This window comes from Sprattus sprattus (genome assembly GCF_963457725.1).
Source record: "Sprattus sprattus genome assembly, chromosome: 17".
NCBI lineage: Eukaryota > Metazoa > Chordata > Actinopteri > Clupeiformes > Clupeidae > Sprattus > Sprattus sprattus.
Window position 1 is genome coordinate 14,818,760 of NC_137915.1, and position 17,500 is coordinate 14,836,259.

The window sequence follows — 17,500 nt, forward strand, 5'->3', positions numbered from 1 at the left end:
AGCGTTGTGTTGTGACGTGCTGTGTCATGTTGTTCTGTATTGTATTATGTCCTGTTGTGTCATGTTGTGTCGTGTCACATAGCATTGTGTTGCGTTGTGATGTGTTGCACTAGGATGTGTTGCGTTAAATTATGATGTAGTACTCTGAGCAGTGAGCACCTGTGTTGTGTTGTATTGTGCTGTGTTTAATTGTGATGTAGAGATGTGGCTCCTGTGTTGTCAGGCCTCAGCTAGTTTAATTGCTCTGTGCTCCTGTCCCATTATGCAGAGATTACAGTTGGGGAGGACACAGCCCCCCTCTCCCCCCTCATTAGAAACCCAGCAACAAAGCACTCTTCTCCATACCACAAAGCCATTCTTGTTCAAAGGCAGCCCACTGTTTGGGTCCCGTTTTCATCCACAGCCACCTCATGGGAATTTGGGAATATTTTTTTTCCGTTAATAAATGAAGCAGTGGGCGCAACAACTAGAGATGCTTTTCCACAAGAAAATGAGAAACTGATTGCACCCCGGCAGCAGTCGTATCCTACGCAATTACGTGGATGACAGCACAACAAGAGATGGCAATCAAGACTCTTTTCATTTGTGGTACCTCGGTAGTGAAATTACCTACGTAAAGCTATCCGATCAAGTGACAACCATGGTAGCTTACATTGAAAGAGTTGCGTCGGTCTGATATTGCTGGCGGCAACATGTTACCCCCCGGATGTTGGGTTCGTCTAATGAGCATCGTTTAGCACTGCCGTCGGTGCAAGTACAGCAATCTAGACTATTCTCATTTGTAGTTGGTTGAACGAGCTGCCTAGCACTACCAGAGCAGGGGCGTACCACTCAACCTGTAAGAAGCTCTTGAAGACCCAGCTCCTTTCACACCTCCTTTCCTTACATGCACTTCCTCTCTCTTCCTCTTCTTTCCTCTACCTCTCCTTATCTTTCCTCTTATGCTATCTCCTCTAACTAGTACTTGGCTTGCTCTTACAGTAGTTATATTCTCACACTTTGTATTCCTTATTCCTCTCATACAGTTTCATGATATGCTGCACCAACAGAGCAGAACCAAAAAAAAGATACCTCTGAATGTGCAGGCTGTGCATCACTTTAGAGAGAAAAAAAACTTGTGCCTAACTGTCATAGGCAGGCTTTTTGAGTTGCAGTGCTGATAAGCTATCGAACCACCTAGCCTGTTTAGGGACTTATATATTATACACATCATTCACTATAAAAGCTATGGGCACCAGAGCATCTGTTTGAGACACTCGTGCATGAAATGAGTTGCTCTGCTTATTATTAAGAATAATAGTAATACTTAAAAGATGAACAATATGTGATTGCCTGCTCAATCACATAATAACACTAAAGAGGAACAATGTATGAATGCTTGTGTAATCACATAATTAGGAGAGGAGATGAGAGGATAGGAGAGGAGAGGAGAGGGGAGGAGACAGGAGGGGAGGTGAGGGGAGGGGAGAAGAGGGGAGAAGAGGATAGGGGATGAGAGAGTGGAGAGGGGAGAAGAGAAAAGGGGATGAGAGGAGTGGAGAGGGGAGAAGAGGAGAGGAGAGGAGAGGAGTGAAGCTGAGATGAGATGAGGTTAGTGTGGTTTCTTGACACAGGAGGGGGAAACTCAACAGTGCTTTCTGCTCAGTCATGCCTGCTGAGTCAGGTATGGTGCACAGAGAGGAGGGAGGATAGTGTGTGTGTGTGTGTGTGTGAGTGTGTGTGTGTGTGTGTGTGTGTGTGTGTCTGTACATGGGCGTGTGTGAGATAGAGAGAAAGAAAGAGAGAGAGAGAAGGGGATGGGGCAGAGAGACAGAGAGGTAGAGAGGGGAAGACAAAGAGAAACAGAGGCAGGGAGACAGAGTGGGTGACAGAGGAATGGAGAAAGAAAGGAGAAATGAGAGAGAGAGGGAGAGAGAGAGAGCAGAGAGAGAGAGAGAAAAGACAGATATGGACTAAGGGTGAGTTTGAGTGAGAACCTGAGGAGAATGAAAGATGGAGTCAGAGCTCTAGGGGACATAAAGGAAAGAACATGCTAATGTGCCGTTAGTGTGACTCACTATGTACATGTAAATGTGCCGTTGGCGTGACTTTAGCGTGGCTAGAACATGTTAATGTCCCGTTGGCGTGACTTTAGCGTGGCTAGAACATGTTAATGTGCCGTTGGCGTGACTTTAGCGTGGCTAGAACATGTTAATGTGCCATTGGTGTGACTTTAGCGTTCTAGAACATGTTAATGTGCCGTTGGCGTGACTTTAGCGTTCTAGAACATGTTAATGTGCCGTTAGGGTGACTCACCAGGTTTGGGGAGAGCAGGGACTGGAAGTGGAAGAGCAGGCCGGCGGTGGCGATCTGGTCCAGCCAACGGCGACTGGCCTCCTGGGCCTCGCTCTCGCTGCTCAGGGCCTGGTTGAGGACAGCCAGCAAGTGCTCAGAGAAGGAGCAGACAGAGGCCACCAGACTCTGACTGAACACCATGTCCCTCCGCAACTGGGCCTCTGAGTCTGGAGGAGGAAGAGGAGGAGGAGGAGGAGAGGGGGGAGAGAGAGGGAGAGAGAAAGAAGTGAGGCACTTTAAAACACGCACACACACACATATATACACACTCACAGACACATGTAGCCCCACACATCTTTCCACTGGACTACATTTAGTGTATACATATATTTATACATAGGATACACACACACACACACACACACACACACACACACATATACATATGTTCTCAGAGTCTGGCGCTCAGAACTTTTTATCCTCAAATTATCCTCACTTCAATTTCAGAGGGGGGAGGGGGGGGGGATGATCGGTGATGAAGAGGAATAGGAGGATGCATGTGAAGGGAAAGATGGGGAACAAGGCAGAGAGAAAGAGAGGTTTGGGACAGACAGAGAGAGATAGACAGTGATTAATCACAGACAGTGATTAAAGGAGAGAGTAAGAGAATATGGGAGGGGGAGGAAGAGAGATGATCAGATGGAACGAAGGTGAGGGACAGAAGGACAGTGAGGACAGGAAAAAGATGACAAGTAATGGAGAGGTGATAGGTGACTTTGAAATGGAGAGAGAGAGGGGGAGAGGCAACGTGGGATGGGGGAAAATGGATAAACAGAAAAAAGAAAAGAGTGTGTTTATAGAGATGGTGGGGGCGGACACGAATGAGGGGAGAGGGTGTACAGAGAGGGATGGGGAGAAAAGGGGAGTAAGCAGAAGAAAAGGTAGAGAAAGAGAAAACAGGGAATGAGTAGAAAAAAGAGAGGATAAGGACGTATGGAAAAGGAGGATGAGAGGAGTTAGTGAGAGAAGGAGATAAAAACTGCATAAACAAGTTCAAAGGGTTTAAAAGTTTGTAATCTCCATCTCTGCAGCTTCGCTTGGGACTGAAACTCCAAAATAACTCTGCTTCTGGTTCTCAGAGTCTGGTTCTCAGAACTTAAGCCCGCCCAGTATGAAGCACTCCCACAACTCCACACTACAGGTGCCCTGATCCAGGAAAAATAATGGGCTGCCATCACTGTATGAAAAATGAACTGCAAATGTGTTAAGCAATCTGCTCGTTTTCAGAAACGGGTTCACAAACCCCTCTGGAATTTATAATGTGCCATAATCAAGGTCTGTGCTTTTTTCCACAGCTAAATACAATTAGGACTCCCCTGCCGTAACCTTGAGATGTGGAGGTTTTTTTTTACGACATTATGCTTTTCTTCAGGACATTACACAGGCAGTGGAGGATGCTGCTCTCTGAGGTCATTTTCCTTGAAGGATCCTGGAACTACTTTTTTGACAGCGGTTATTGCCATGCCGTGCAATTAAAGCACATGAGGCCTCATTCACAGTCAATCATTTATTTCCTATGTCTTTGGCATGCTACATGCAGCTCAGTTAGAAGGCTGTAAGTCAGCTGAAGTGAAGGGTTTCAGTATTTTGCTCCAGGTTTAACTCTTGGGATTCCAAGGCCCGTTAGACTCTAGTCTGACATGCCTTGATATTTTTGTATATTTAACCTAACTAAATGTATGAATGAAATGAATTCCTCCGGATAAATTGTCTGTCAATCAATTGTTCAATATGAATCAACCAATAAATCTATCAATTATCTATCTATGTATCTATCTATTTTTTTGATCAGCCAATTAATCTATTCTTCAATCTATCTGCCCATTTATCTGTGTCCATCTGATTGTGTGTATCAATGTATGTATGCATGTCTGTCTGTCTGTCTATCGATATATGTATGTCTTTGTACCTGTCTGTCTGTCAGTACATAAGCACTTGAGAGTGTTGGGCACAGAGGTGTTGTGATGCCAAGTTTAACAGACCTGTGTACTGCAGCAGGACCAACAGCAACCGAGTCTTCACCTCTGAAACCACAAAAGGAACCAAATCAACACAAACACAGACATTCAGCCAGCACAATCTAACTCTCTCTCTCTCTCGCTCTCTTTTACTCACTCTTTGCTCTTACTATCTTTTTCTCTCTCTCTCTTTCTCTCTCTCCTACTCGCTCTCTCTCTCCTTCACTCTCTCTCTCTCTTTCTCTCTCTCTCATTCACTCTCTCTCATTCTCTCTCTCTCTCTCACTCACACTTTCTCTCTTACTCTCTCTCTCTCACTCACTCTCTCTCAACACACTTGGACAGATTGCACCTTCAGCACCATCATGGCAGACTTCTACAGCATTACCACATCATGTGAGTGGAGAAAGGTAAACAAACTCAAAAAATCTATTCTATTTTGCCGTTTTCCACAGGCATATGGGGACCCAGGCGGCAGATTTAGGGCTTCACTAGGAAAGCCAAGCACATGAGGCGGGGGGGGGGGGGGGGGGGGGGGGGGGGACCCTGAGACACACACTCAGAGAAACACTGCAAACACACATGTGTAATATTCCTCTGCTTGTTTTTGCTTGAGTTCACCACACGGCGTTCGCTTTCCCAGGAGTTTTATGTGACTTATGTTATTGTGTGTGTGTGTGTGTGTGTGTGTGTGTGTTCTTTAGTCTATACACACACCAACTAAGATTCTCCCCTATACCCTTTCCCCCTTCCTTTAATCAGTGTGTATTCTCATGAAAACCTTCTTCTGAGACTCTTCTGAGAGTTCTCTAACAGACTGTTGAGGAAAACTATTCAGGCAACAAAGACCCCTTACAAACACACAAACCTAAGCCCGGGCTTGAGGAAACAGTTGTGGGATTTGTTTCAGGGTTTACTCTAACAGAGGTGTACGTTCCCATACGTAAAGTTGGATCTGCCACTTGAAAACATCTTGAGCCAAAAGAAACAGTACCACTAAACAACTAGTTCATTGCATGCATAAAGAAAACTTAAAAGTGTATTTATGCAAACACACACCACCACACCCACACACACACACACACACACACTCATCAGGTCCTTTTACAGTTTGCTGGGAAGCTTGTGATGTCCCCAATGGCCCATATATTGTGAATCTGACCTATTCCATCTCCGACCACCAAAAAGAAAGATCACTTGATCTCTCTTGCCAATGACCAATCCCCCTAGATTTACAGCCTCATTTTCACCTGTCCACTTCCACTGTGATTTAATGTTTTTTGGCGCGACACACCCAGTGAGCACACACACACACACACACACATGCACACACTTCCCTATCCTTTGGCATGTGACCATGTGGTGTGGTTTGGTTATTTTGGCTTGAGACTGACCTTCGACAAACTTGGCAATGGTCTGCGTGAGGGCCTGGACGCTGCTGGGCAGGTTCCAGGGGTCCTGCTTGACATGCTGCCGCAGCCGCTTGGTGCAGTTCACCCGGGGCTCCATTTCCTGGTGGAACTCTGGCCAACGCCGCGCCAAAAAAGAGAGGGAGAGAGGGAAAGGGAGAGAGAGAGAGAGAGAGAGAGAACATTAACAGAAGCCAGGCAACAGCTACTAGGGCAGCCGTTACTCAAGAGCAGTCCTGAATAGACAGACCAATCAGGAAGGAACAGAATGTCCTCCTCAGGAAACAGACATTCCACATCATCCACATCCACCGCCCCCACCGTTTCCCTTGCTTCAGTCGTTCTGCTGGAGCAGACCCAGACAGACAGTTGGTTCTGGTACCATTCAGGCCTGAGTTTGGCAGTATATTTGCCAGGTCTGTGCCAGATCAATTCCAGAGTCAACTGCTCTCCAAGAAACCTTTGGTATATCAAGGCCAACCTTCATAATATGAAGGGCATGGGTAAGGATGGGTAAATGCACACTTGTGGAAGACACCCATCCTGCAGAGGAAACAGCTGATGGTGTGTGATGTGCGCCCCCATTATAAGGCCAAGCAGAACAGGTGAGGGCCTGCTACAGAGGAGATGGTACAATGCCATGTGGTGCCACTAGATGGCATGCCCATGTGTGTGTGTATGTGTACGTGTGTGTATGTGTGAGTGTGTATATGTGTGTGTGTGTGTGTGTGTGTGTGTGTGTGTGTGTGTTTGTGTGTCTTAGTGTGCGTGTGTGTGCGAGCAGGTGGCAGATGGCGCAGACAATGCGAGGTTTCAACAGTTATACCTGCTGCGTTTGCAAAGTGCCAGGGTGTGGACCCACACAGAATAAGCTCTTTCACACAAACAAACATACAAATACACACACACACACACTCACATGCACACGCACACACACACACACACACACACATACTCAAACAGCAAGCATGCACACATTTACATACACAACATATCCATCTGGTTCCTGTACAGTGTGCTGTGAGGCTTCTGATGTCTAATTTAATTACCACTCCACGATATTCCTACCCATGATCTTATGGCTTAGTACAAGAACGTTCTCAGGATATTTTTCAAACATTTATTATTCTGCTCACACAGAGGTGACCAATCAGAAAAAAATGAGCTACAGCTTAACCAGGTGTCAGTAATGTACTCTTTCTGGTGTGGTGCACAATTCTGAGTCTCCTATGAATTTATTTCTGGAGCGTAGGGGGGTTGGGGGTTGGGGGGGGGGTTCCAAACAGTCCTGCCAATAAAAAGAGGCGCATGCTTTTGAGAGATAGGAACTCTCTTATTTAGTGAGGTTATTTAGCGATAAGGGATGAGGAAAATGCTCTGCCTATTTAATTGTCTGTGGAGCATCAACACTTTGCTTTGCTGCAAGGTTGAGTTTTAATCCACCCTGACTGACTCTCTCAGCAGCTGGTTACATAACACCCCCTCCGCACATTTCAAAGGCGGGGGGGGGGGGGGGGGGGGGGGCATGGAGAAACCTCAAAAAAGGGACGCAGAGGGGACTTTGAAGCAGCACATGCAAGTCTTGAGCTGTGTGTTTGGTGCGGGGATTAAGCTAGCGCAACACGGGGCGGATAAAACTGTAATCTGCACCATCTTCCCGTGGCAGCAAATCTAATAAAGTTGACGTGCGAGCGCTGAGCCTGCACACTCTGCCGAGTCAAGTTTCGGGGAGGGGGTGAGAAAAGCGAGGAAAGGAACGGAGCTCGGACCACACAGGCTGGCCTCGGGAGCTCCGAGTCACCATCTGAGGCTCACTTAGCGCTTAGAGTCCGGACCGGCCTCCTATCTTTGAACGCTCGAAAGAACAATGGCTCCTCTCTAGCCGGGCCCAGGGGTTACCTTGAACTGAGAGCACGGTGCGAAACTTTGCCTTTTAGGTCAACGTTGTAATCTCCAAATGGCGAGCTGAGTCAGTGAGATCGGCTCCGCGCTCCCACGCGGCCTCGGAGGAAACGTTGGACTCGGACCTGGAAATGTTTGTTCTAAATGTTTCCTACGCCGATCATTTTTATCAGACGTTTACCTCCAATGTCCTCACACGACAGTCTGTTGGCAAGGTTAGATTCGGACCGCAAACACGAGGTACTGAGATAGACTCTGGAGCATTGTTGTTGACAGAGAGACTTGAATCTGACCTGCTAGACTTAAAGCATCAAGGCCATAACATGTAGACTCCACACTCAGAAGTGTATAATGCACATGAATGAAGCAGTTAAGGATTTGATCTTTTGAACCATAAGACACTTACACCCTCTTCCAATGTTCATTACATAATTACTGTACTTTGCAGATGAATGAGTTAACTATTAAGTGTGTAGTAACTCAGGGTACATAGTATAACGTAGGATCCAAGTTTTTTCAAATTTGTCTTTTCGCCTTGGCCTTCTCACCCCGTGGATGGCCATTTGGAGTGATTTCAGGCCAATTATCTGTGGCTCTTCACCCCACCCTCTCGCTCGCTCCCTCTCTCCCCCCCCCCTCCATCTGATAGGTGCGGCTCCTAGCAAAGGCCAGACGACAGGAAGAGCTCCCTGCTGCTCTGGGCCCTATGCACAGCTGGAGGGAGACCACTTCCTCTTGTCCGCCCTGCCCCAGCTCTCCTTCTCTCTATCTCTCACTCTCTCTCTCCCTTCATCCCTCTATCCATCCCTCCTTCTATCCATCCCTCTGTCTCTCCCCAGACAGGAAACTAAGGGCTCGTCAGGCTGCAGTGTTTCTCTTTTCTTTTTTCTTTTTGCCCCTTCGCACTTCCTCTTCTGGGCTCTTGCGTAGAGGAAGGCGCTGGAGCTCAGAGCCCGGAGTCTGGAGGCTGGCCAGTGTTATCTCCATGCTCTGAGGCTCGCTGTGAAGAAGCAGCGTGAGCAGCCAACTCAGCCACACACTCGCCCAAACACACTGTCTCCACACACTCTGCTCATGGCATTCACTGAGATCGGGATGCTGATATTTGTCTCTTGACAGATAAGATTGCAGAGAACTATGCAATGGATGTGGATCAGATCTGTGCCAATTCAGGGCAAGACCTCACTCACACACAAAGACATGCACACACACAGACAAACACACAAAGACACGAACACACACGTACACATGTACAAACACACACGCACACACACACACACACACACACACACACACACACACACACACACACACACACACACACACACACACACACACACACACACACACACACACACACACACACACACATACACACACACACACACACATATAAACACACATACACAAACAATAACTTTTGGGGCTTCTTTTCTTCAAGATTTCCCTTAAGCTCAATCTTAATGATACATTCTATTGTCCATAATTACCAGGGTCTATGTCTCAGATTGTATTGTGTGGCAAATCATTACCTTGTAGCCCTCTGTTGGGGGTGAAGCATTTTGTCTGCTCAAAGGCCTTGGCAACAACAGCTCCTTTCAGCAAGCTGGTTATTGACTCGACCTGTAAGTTAGAGAGAGACACGACATGAATGAGAAATGCATGCAATTGTACAGCTCTCCCTAAATCATATTGTACCTCAACAAGAGAGGCTAAATATAAACCTTCAAGATGTGGAATACTATTGTTAATTTTATAATCATAATTAAATAGTCAATGTGACAGGTTGTGATAGTCATCAAGTAGGTCAAATCTAACATCCAGCAAAATCAAGTGAACAAAGGAGAAAGAAACAGTCCCCTTTGAGCAGACTAGAGCCATGTGATCCAGGCGTAGGCGGATAGGGAGCATCAGTCCTTAAGACACAAACACTTTGCATTTGATTTGTTAAACTGTCAGAGGGGTCGAGCTAAATTAACTAGAGCTTTCACTCAACTGGAGGCTTCTGGCTCCAGACGTACACACACACACACCCATGCATGCACACACACACACACACACACACACACACACACACGCACACACACACACACACACACACACACACACACACACACACAGACACATGTAAACAAAGCTGGAGGAAGCTGGCCGGCCCTTAAACAAAACAGCAGGAAACCTCCAGAGAAGCCGTGCGCTGCGGCGGCATGTCCTGCATGTTTCTCATCCAGTTTACTGGCCGTCAGGAATGTGGCACTAGGAAAACAAACCCCGAGGGGTGACTTCGGGGAGGCACCGCTAAAGAGCGCCTGTATGCCGCCTTTGTGCTGCAAGGACCCCTGGGTAAAGGTGTCTACTAAACTGACTATACTATTACTGATATTATGAGCTGTAAGCTTAATGATTGAGACACCACCGTATTACGGGCATTGGAAAGGTATAGGTCTGGTGTTTAGCAGACACTTTCATCCAAAGTGACTTACAAAGGCCTCCTGCAGTGGGTTGAGCACCGTTGAACCGCTTAAATGGCAGCGACCACTGCACCTAACCACTGCACCACCAATCGCCCATAATTATATAATATATGTAATGTACAGTGCATGGAAGGGTGGGGATGGTGGGAAAACAATTAAACTATGACACAAGATAATAAGATACAAAGCCATGTATATATCAGCATGTGCTTCCTCCTGTGGGACGGCCTTTTGATTCTGTAGCCTCTAATATCAAACTGGCCACACTTCATACTAAATATCATTTATGACCGTATTTATGATCAGCACTTCAATCATTTGTAACTACATAAAACGGGAGTCAGGAGTGGATATCAGACTGTTGGTACACACTGATGACAATTGTGTTGCATGGTACCTAATGGTGTATCCACAATGTAACCAGAGCTAGACTGCATCTACACTGTACTGCATTTGTGTTCTACACTTACTCAAGGGCTTTACTGCCTGTCTCCCTTGCAGTATTGATCCGAGCTCACATCCTTTACCCCACATGCCCTAGGGTCCTGTGTAAATCAAACAAGGGCTAAACTCTGTCGATACTATATTGTACTCTATATTTATACTGTATATATTGCAACTGTAGCGTTTACTGTATCAATTGCTATACTGTATGTATGTTGCAAAAACCCTTGACCATATTAACCAGAGGTCACGGTTTCTTCAGCCCCCCCATGCCCTAGAGTCCTGTAGGAGGACGCGGACATACATACATCCCCCTCTGGTTCTCCCAGGGCGTCAGCAGCGGCAGGTTTAGCCCTGCTGGAGGGTTTGCTTTGGTACAGACCTGAGTGGACCTCTGAGTGCCATGTATCATGTTAAATGACACAGAGGTGAAAGGTCAGAGGTAAAATGGAAAGTGGTCATACATCAGTAGGACAGGGCCCTTCTCTAAACCCACAACCAGTATATTGAGACTGCCACAGGAATATGATTTAGGCCTATTTTCAGTATTGGAAATCAACAAAACAGAGCGTTGATGTTTTGTGGGTGGATATGTGCACACTCTCACACACTTGCATGCATGCCTCTGTGTGTGTATGTGTATTTGCATGCATATGTGTATATGTGTACATGCATCTGTAGATATGATAACTATTTGCATATTTGTATGTGGGTTTGTGTGTGTGTTTGTGCGTGTATATGTATGTATGTGTAGACGTGTCTGTAGATATGAACTATTTGCGTATTTGTATGTGTGTGTGTGTATGTGTGTATATGTACATGTGTTTGTGAGTGTGTATGCGTGTATAGTATGTGTGTGCATGTGTATGTGTGTGTGTCTGTGTACACGTGTAACTTTTTTACCCTCCAACAAGAAACCCCGTAAGCACACACCTGGCTGAACAGATGCTCCAGGAATCCGTGGAGTTTCTTCTGCTTATCATGGGAGATCCACACACTAGCTGGCATCTCGTCCCCTGCGGCAAACACACACACACACACACAAACACAGAGATGACCACCAGCCTACAGCAGCACTAGCAGCACAGCACACCTGCAGCCACTCCCTTCATGGGTGACTAATGCACTTCAGAGAGCTCTGATACCAATCATTCCACTCAGAAAGCAAGGAACAGCAGTGCCACTTTATATGCATAGTCCGCCTAGTGAGACTTCACAGCTTCACAGACTTCACATGTTCAAGTTCAGTCCTTTTAATTGTTCACTGAACATCACCTTAAAGAAACCCAGCCCCTAACCCTAACCTTAACCAAACTTAAGTTTCAACACATACTTTGTTTTAATCTGAGCATAGATTAGGTAGATAGTCTATAGGGTGCCATCCAATTACAGTGTAACCAAAACAGCTAGTGTTGGAGACACAGAGAGAGCCGTGCTCCCAGACTCTCTCCTCTTGTAAGTTTAAGTGTGCTAGGCTATGCCTTGCAATTAGCATGTAATAGCCATCGATTAAGCATTGAGTATACATTTTGGCAGGACTGTGATTCAGAGAGGCTGAAGGAGGAAAGCAAAGCAGGGAGGAGCAGAGCAGTTAAAGACCAGTTTAAACCCCAGGCTGACGATGTGGACACCAAAGCCCTCTATCACTGGCTGAATGGCCCCGTCCTCTACGCGTGTGTGCTGTTACCTGAGTCCATCTCGTCACTGTGCACATACGAGCTGCAATGGCTACTGCATATGCTGGTGAAGGACGCGATCGAGTTCCTGTTGCTGTTACAGTCACTGCAATGACACACAAACAGCACGTGTAAAGAGCATGGTTAACAAGTATGTACTATGTTTGTAGATGTACTAAACAGATATATGTATGTATTACAACTATTCACAAAAGTAATCCATCTTGTCTTAGAGGGAGAAAGAATTATAATGAAGATTAGTAGCCCATGTATGGGTTAATTACAGTGCTTTGCCTGGCTACACTGAAAAGGAACATTTGTCTCATTTTGGACTGTCATTTGGAATATGTTTTCCCATAATGCATCTCGGTACAGTGCAAAGATCCCATTCATGCGGAGGGTTCTGGAAAGCTTCCAGAGGAGGCTGTGGAGATTGGAGTTGCTGTTGTTGACAGCAGCCTGGTGAAGGCAGCCAGGCGTCCTCTGATGTCATGCCACACAGTGCAGCAAGGCTACAAGGCTGCTGGTTTCTGTTAAGTGGATGACCATGAGCTTGTAGATGCTATGGGCAAACGTTGCACATTTTACATTTGTAATTAATTTCCCTGCAGATACTTTCATTCAAAGAAATATGTATGGTACAAGGGTATAATATATATATTTAATATATATATATATATTATACCCTTGTACCATACATATTTCTTTGAATGAAAGTATCTGCAGGGAAATTAATTACAAAACAGATGTTGTGTTTAGGCTGATATATATATATATATATTACATCTGTTTCCCCCACCCAAAAAAGTTGCTGGAAAACAACTTTCTTCTTTTCTAATATTTTCTTTTTTTTTACGGTTTTATATAAATCATTAGTGAAACTCCTCGTGACTGTTTGTAAATACCATGTGTTTGATATCCTACGGAAGGAAAAACAAAATGATTCATTAAAATGATCTTGTGTGTGAGGCACCACCTGTAAGAGTCTCTGTTGCTGATGGTGTCATGGCCAGAATCCTCCTGTTCGTCCCCCGTCACGTTGAAACACACTTTCTTCCCATTGCGCTCACCCCTCTCCCCTTCGTTCTCTGCCGAAATGTAGCTCTCCGACGGCTTCACTTCAGAGGTCGTAGGGTTCGTGATGGAGGAGAGGAGGCTGAGGAACAGAATGAAAGAAAGACGGAAAAACAAACAGATAGATAGATAGACAGACAGACAGATAGATAGGTGGAGAAAGAGAGACAGAGACGCGGACACAGTTTAGTCGTGATACAAACGTCAGCCTAAACACAACATCTGTCCGTTAAGACACAGCAAAGGACATAAGCAACCTCCGCTCAAATGATGAATGGCGCAAACGAGCGGCCTACGCTCTCCAATCCTAACATCATCTCAAACACGGCCCATAAAGTTTATACTCCACGGCAAACACATTGTGGGATGATTGGCCACAGAGTGGTAATGTCATCAAGATGTTCGGCCGGAGCGAGCCAGGAGGAAAGTCAGAGCCAAACAAAACCAGAACCTGTTTGCTTTTGGCTTCCGCACAACAACTTCAGGAGTTCAGAGGTCCTCAACATATTAATAACTTCAAAACACACTGAGGCAGCTGTGTCAACACGCACAGGCGGTACAGAGAGCGGTTCCTTTCGCCAGGCGGAAGGTCTGGGGGAGAGAAGGAGAGGTGATGGATACACACCTCTGTTTTCACAGTCGTGAGCGACACATGGGGATGTTTAGAGCCACATTTCCAAACGCCATGCCTAGTCTCTCACAGCAATCTGTCTTGTTCTGCCCCCATCTGTCTCTCTCTCTCTCTCTCGCTCTCTCTCTCTCTCTCTTTCTCTCTCGCTCTTTCTTTCTCTTTCTTTCTCTTCTCAATCATTTAGGGTACAAACACACACTTAACACATCAAGTCTGTTTGACCCTCTGTCTCTAATTCCACCGTTGACAGAACACTTTTTCCGTTGTGCAACAACTGCTTTAGCACGAGAGGCAGTGTAGAAAAATGCACGTAAATCCTTGGCGAAACAAACAATATAATCTGCCTCTCTCTCTCTCTCTCTCTGTCTCTCTGTCTCTCTCTCTCTCTCTCTCTCTCTCTTATTCTCCCTCCCTCCCTCTCTATATCTTTTTTTCTCAAAATCACTCTCTCTTGCACATATTGGGATGATAAATTATGAGGACCCTTTTTATCATTTCAAACAGGCAGTGAATAGACCACATCCTTCCAGAGCAGGGAGAGGGGGGCTTCACATTAAAAGCCCTGCACAGGCTCAGCTGGTCTGTCTATCTGTCACTGGGCCTTCCAGGTTCTAGAACAATGGCCCCTCCAAGCCAGAGTGACATTCCATCGCCATGGAGAGCCGGTCCTCGCCCTGCCATTGGCTGAGCCTTAATAAGGAAGTGCACGCAGCTTGGGGGCCTGGGAGGCACAGGGCTTGAAAGGAGGGAAAGCAGAGAGGGGGAATAACAATGATTTGGATCTGAAGGAGCCGTCCTGTCGTCCTGTAGGCCCCGCTGTCTGGCTCCTGCCACTTCACTTCAAAGGGCTTTTTGGTCAGGCAAATCAAAAGCATCCTCGAAATATGTGGGTCATTTCAACTATCCGAAATGCAGATGGAATGACTGTTACTGAGACGTTTTTTTGCTTGGTAGACGTTTTTAGTATCTCAAATGCGGAAAGGAAATTAAAATCTAATCTGTTGCACAGAAACAGAACCATGATGTTGTTCATAACAATTTCGTTCAGATCTGAAGAGCAAGCCAACATGAAGTGGCGAGAGCTTGATGAAGTGAACCACTACGAAGCGAGTAATTATAACTGACTCGCGAGGGGAAGCCTTGGCTTCTGCCCTCACAGAGCTCGAGCGAAAGCAGAGCGAGGAACCGCATGTCACCATCCGGTATGTCAGGCAGATGTTCACCCAGCTTGCTCAGATGTCTCTGCTCAGAACACAGAGTTCAAAGAGGCCCAGCTTTTTAAAACACTTTCTGGATGTGCTGCCAAGAAACACTTATTCCCCTTTGTCAAAGTGAGTCTTCTCATGGACATGTTTGTGTCGCTGTTTTGGAGTTCAGTTGGTGTTCGTGTGTCCGTTTCCCTAGTGGAGAAGGATACCAGTGCACTTCACAGATGCTGAGCACAAGGCCATGGGGGGTGGGGGCGATTGGATGGGTTGACGACACACAGTCCCTCCTTACTTTGTCCTCTGTGTCTACTTATTGACATGTTCGTGCTACCATTTTGGTATCTGTGTCCATTTTCCTGGTAGGAGCAGATCCCAGTGTTCTTCACAGAAACAGAGCATTTTGGGGGTGGGGGGGTGCAAGCGGGACACAACGTGGGGCGTGAACACTGACTCCTGTCTGTGACACGTCTCATTCATCAGACTGACGCTTTAGCCAAACGAGAAGCAGGATCAGTGAAACCCTGCTGGCCACTTCCTCACAGTCTTGATTTAAGGACGAGACAGAGAGGAAGCCAGAGAGGGGGGGGGGGAAAGGAGAGAGAGGTTGTCAGAGAAAGGGGGGGGGACACAGTGAAGGAGAGAGGAAGGCATAAAGAAAGAGAGAGACATAGAAGGGTGAGTGGAGCTTTGTCAAAAGGGCCCAGTCTGGTTTCCGAGGGCCTCATTTGGCTGGGCCTCCGCTGTTCCTTTGACAAGCTCGGGGAGGTGAGAGGGGGTGGGATCAATAATCTTTTCAGTCCACTGCAGCAGCCTCAAATGTGTGTGTGTGTGTGTGTGTGTGTGTGTGTGTGTGTGTGTGTGTGTGTGTGTGTGTTGGTGTATGTCTGTGAAGACGCAAGTGTGTGCAAATGTGATTGTGTTTGTCTGTGTGTGTGTGTTTTTGTGTTTGTGCGTGTGATCAATGCATGTGCGTGTGTGTGTACGTGTGTGTGCAAATGCGTGTGAGTGTGTGTGTGTGTGTGTGTCTGTGCGTGCACATAGTATGTGTGTTTGTGCATGAGGATATAATTGTGCGTGTGGGTGTGAAAACAGACCACGTGAGGTAAGAGTAAATAAGCTGCTGTACTCCTGGCCAGCGACTAATGGCTACATATACGGCATCTGTGTCAGAACATCAACGTACAGGACTGACCCGCCCATCAACACGTCCCTTCCCAGGGCTTAGAGGAAGGCCATTACTCACAACCCAGATTAAGGGGGCGTCCCAGCACATCCAAGAACAGGGGGCCCGGTGCGAAAGTAATTGCAGTTGACATGGACTGACACATGGTCTTGTGCTCACCTTCTCTTTCTTTTCTTTCTCTCTTGGTTTCCCTTTTATCTCTATCTGAAGCACCAATTCTGTCTCCTTCCATCTCCACCTCTCCATATCTCCCCTTCTGTCATTTCATCCCTTCTATCTCCCTTTCCATCTATTTCATATTCTCTCTCTCTCTCTCTTTGTCTTTCACTCTCTCTCTCTTTCTCTCTGGAGGACGACCAATTGTCTTCTGCTGTGGTGGCAGCACCGGATTTTGATTTAATTGGTGTCCGACCTTCAAATGCAGATGAGCATCCTCAGCAGCTGAGAGTTACTATGTATCTTAAAACAGACAGAGAGCTCCAAAGGAAGACATACCTCTCCGTCCTCATTCACCGTAACTGATTTGAAAAGACTGCTTCCACTGCAAACAATGCTGTGTTAATGACAGCCTTCCTGATTCATAAATTGTTCTGCCTGTGTGTGACTTTTATAGGGAGCTGGGGCTGCTCTCTCCTGGTCTGCGTTTTTAAGCGTCTTTCATTCTGGACTCTTCCTGTCTGAAACCTGTGCTGACCTACGAGTGTCCCATTTCCTGACGTGTGCTAACGTGCTCCAGACAATGAAGCCATCAACGGGACTGAAAAATAGAATGGCAAACCAGGAAGCCCAATTTTTACACACACATACACACACACACACACGCACACACTCTCACACATGCACAAGCACAGATGCCCCCCCCCCCCCCTCGCCCCCGCCTCACACACATAACACAGTCACACACGCACATGTGTACTCAGTAACAAATACGCTCTTACAGGTGCCACAGTCATAACCAGAAAAAATGAGTAGTTGATGGAAAAAGCAGATACGATAGCAGTGCCTGTTTCAGTCCCAGTAAACCATGAAGGACTCGCTGTGTGAGGTCCCTCTGGCCCACTGCAGCCACTGAAAAGTTAATTAAATATCCTGCACAAATAGCTACCTTATCACCTACAGCTTGTAGTATACATGGAGTTATTTTTGCTTTGCTCAATCAGCTTCTACGAAACAGAACAAAAAAAATCTTTGTGCATAGTTTTAGTGA

General features: G+C 46.3%; 1 protein-coding gene across 1 annotated transcript in view; it reads right to left on the reverse strand.

Moving 5' to 3' along the window:
• The window catches only part of prex2 (phosphatidylinositol-3,4,5-trisphosphate-dependent Rac exchange factor 2), a gene marked incomplete at its 5' end in the record, with an annotated part of 133,701 nt that overhangs the window by 38,600 nt on the left and 77,601 nt on the right, over positions 1-17,500 (reverse strand). Inside the window, 7 exons of the mRNA XM_080855016.1 lie at positions 2,296-2,501; positions 4,317-4,358; positions 5,687-5,815; positions 9,136-9,226; positions 11,455-11,537; positions 12,209-12,303; positions 13,174-13,353. Coding sequence (XP_080711142.1) covers positions 2,296-2,501; positions 4,317-4,358; positions 5,687-5,815; positions 9,136-9,226; positions 11,455-11,537; positions 12,209-12,303; positions 13,174-13,353 — 826 coding nt within the window. The remainder of the gene's footprint in view (positions 1-2,295; positions 2,502-4,316; positions 4,359-5,686; positions 5,816-9,135; positions 9,227-11,454; positions 11,538-12,208; positions 12,304-13,173; positions 13,354-17,500) is intronic.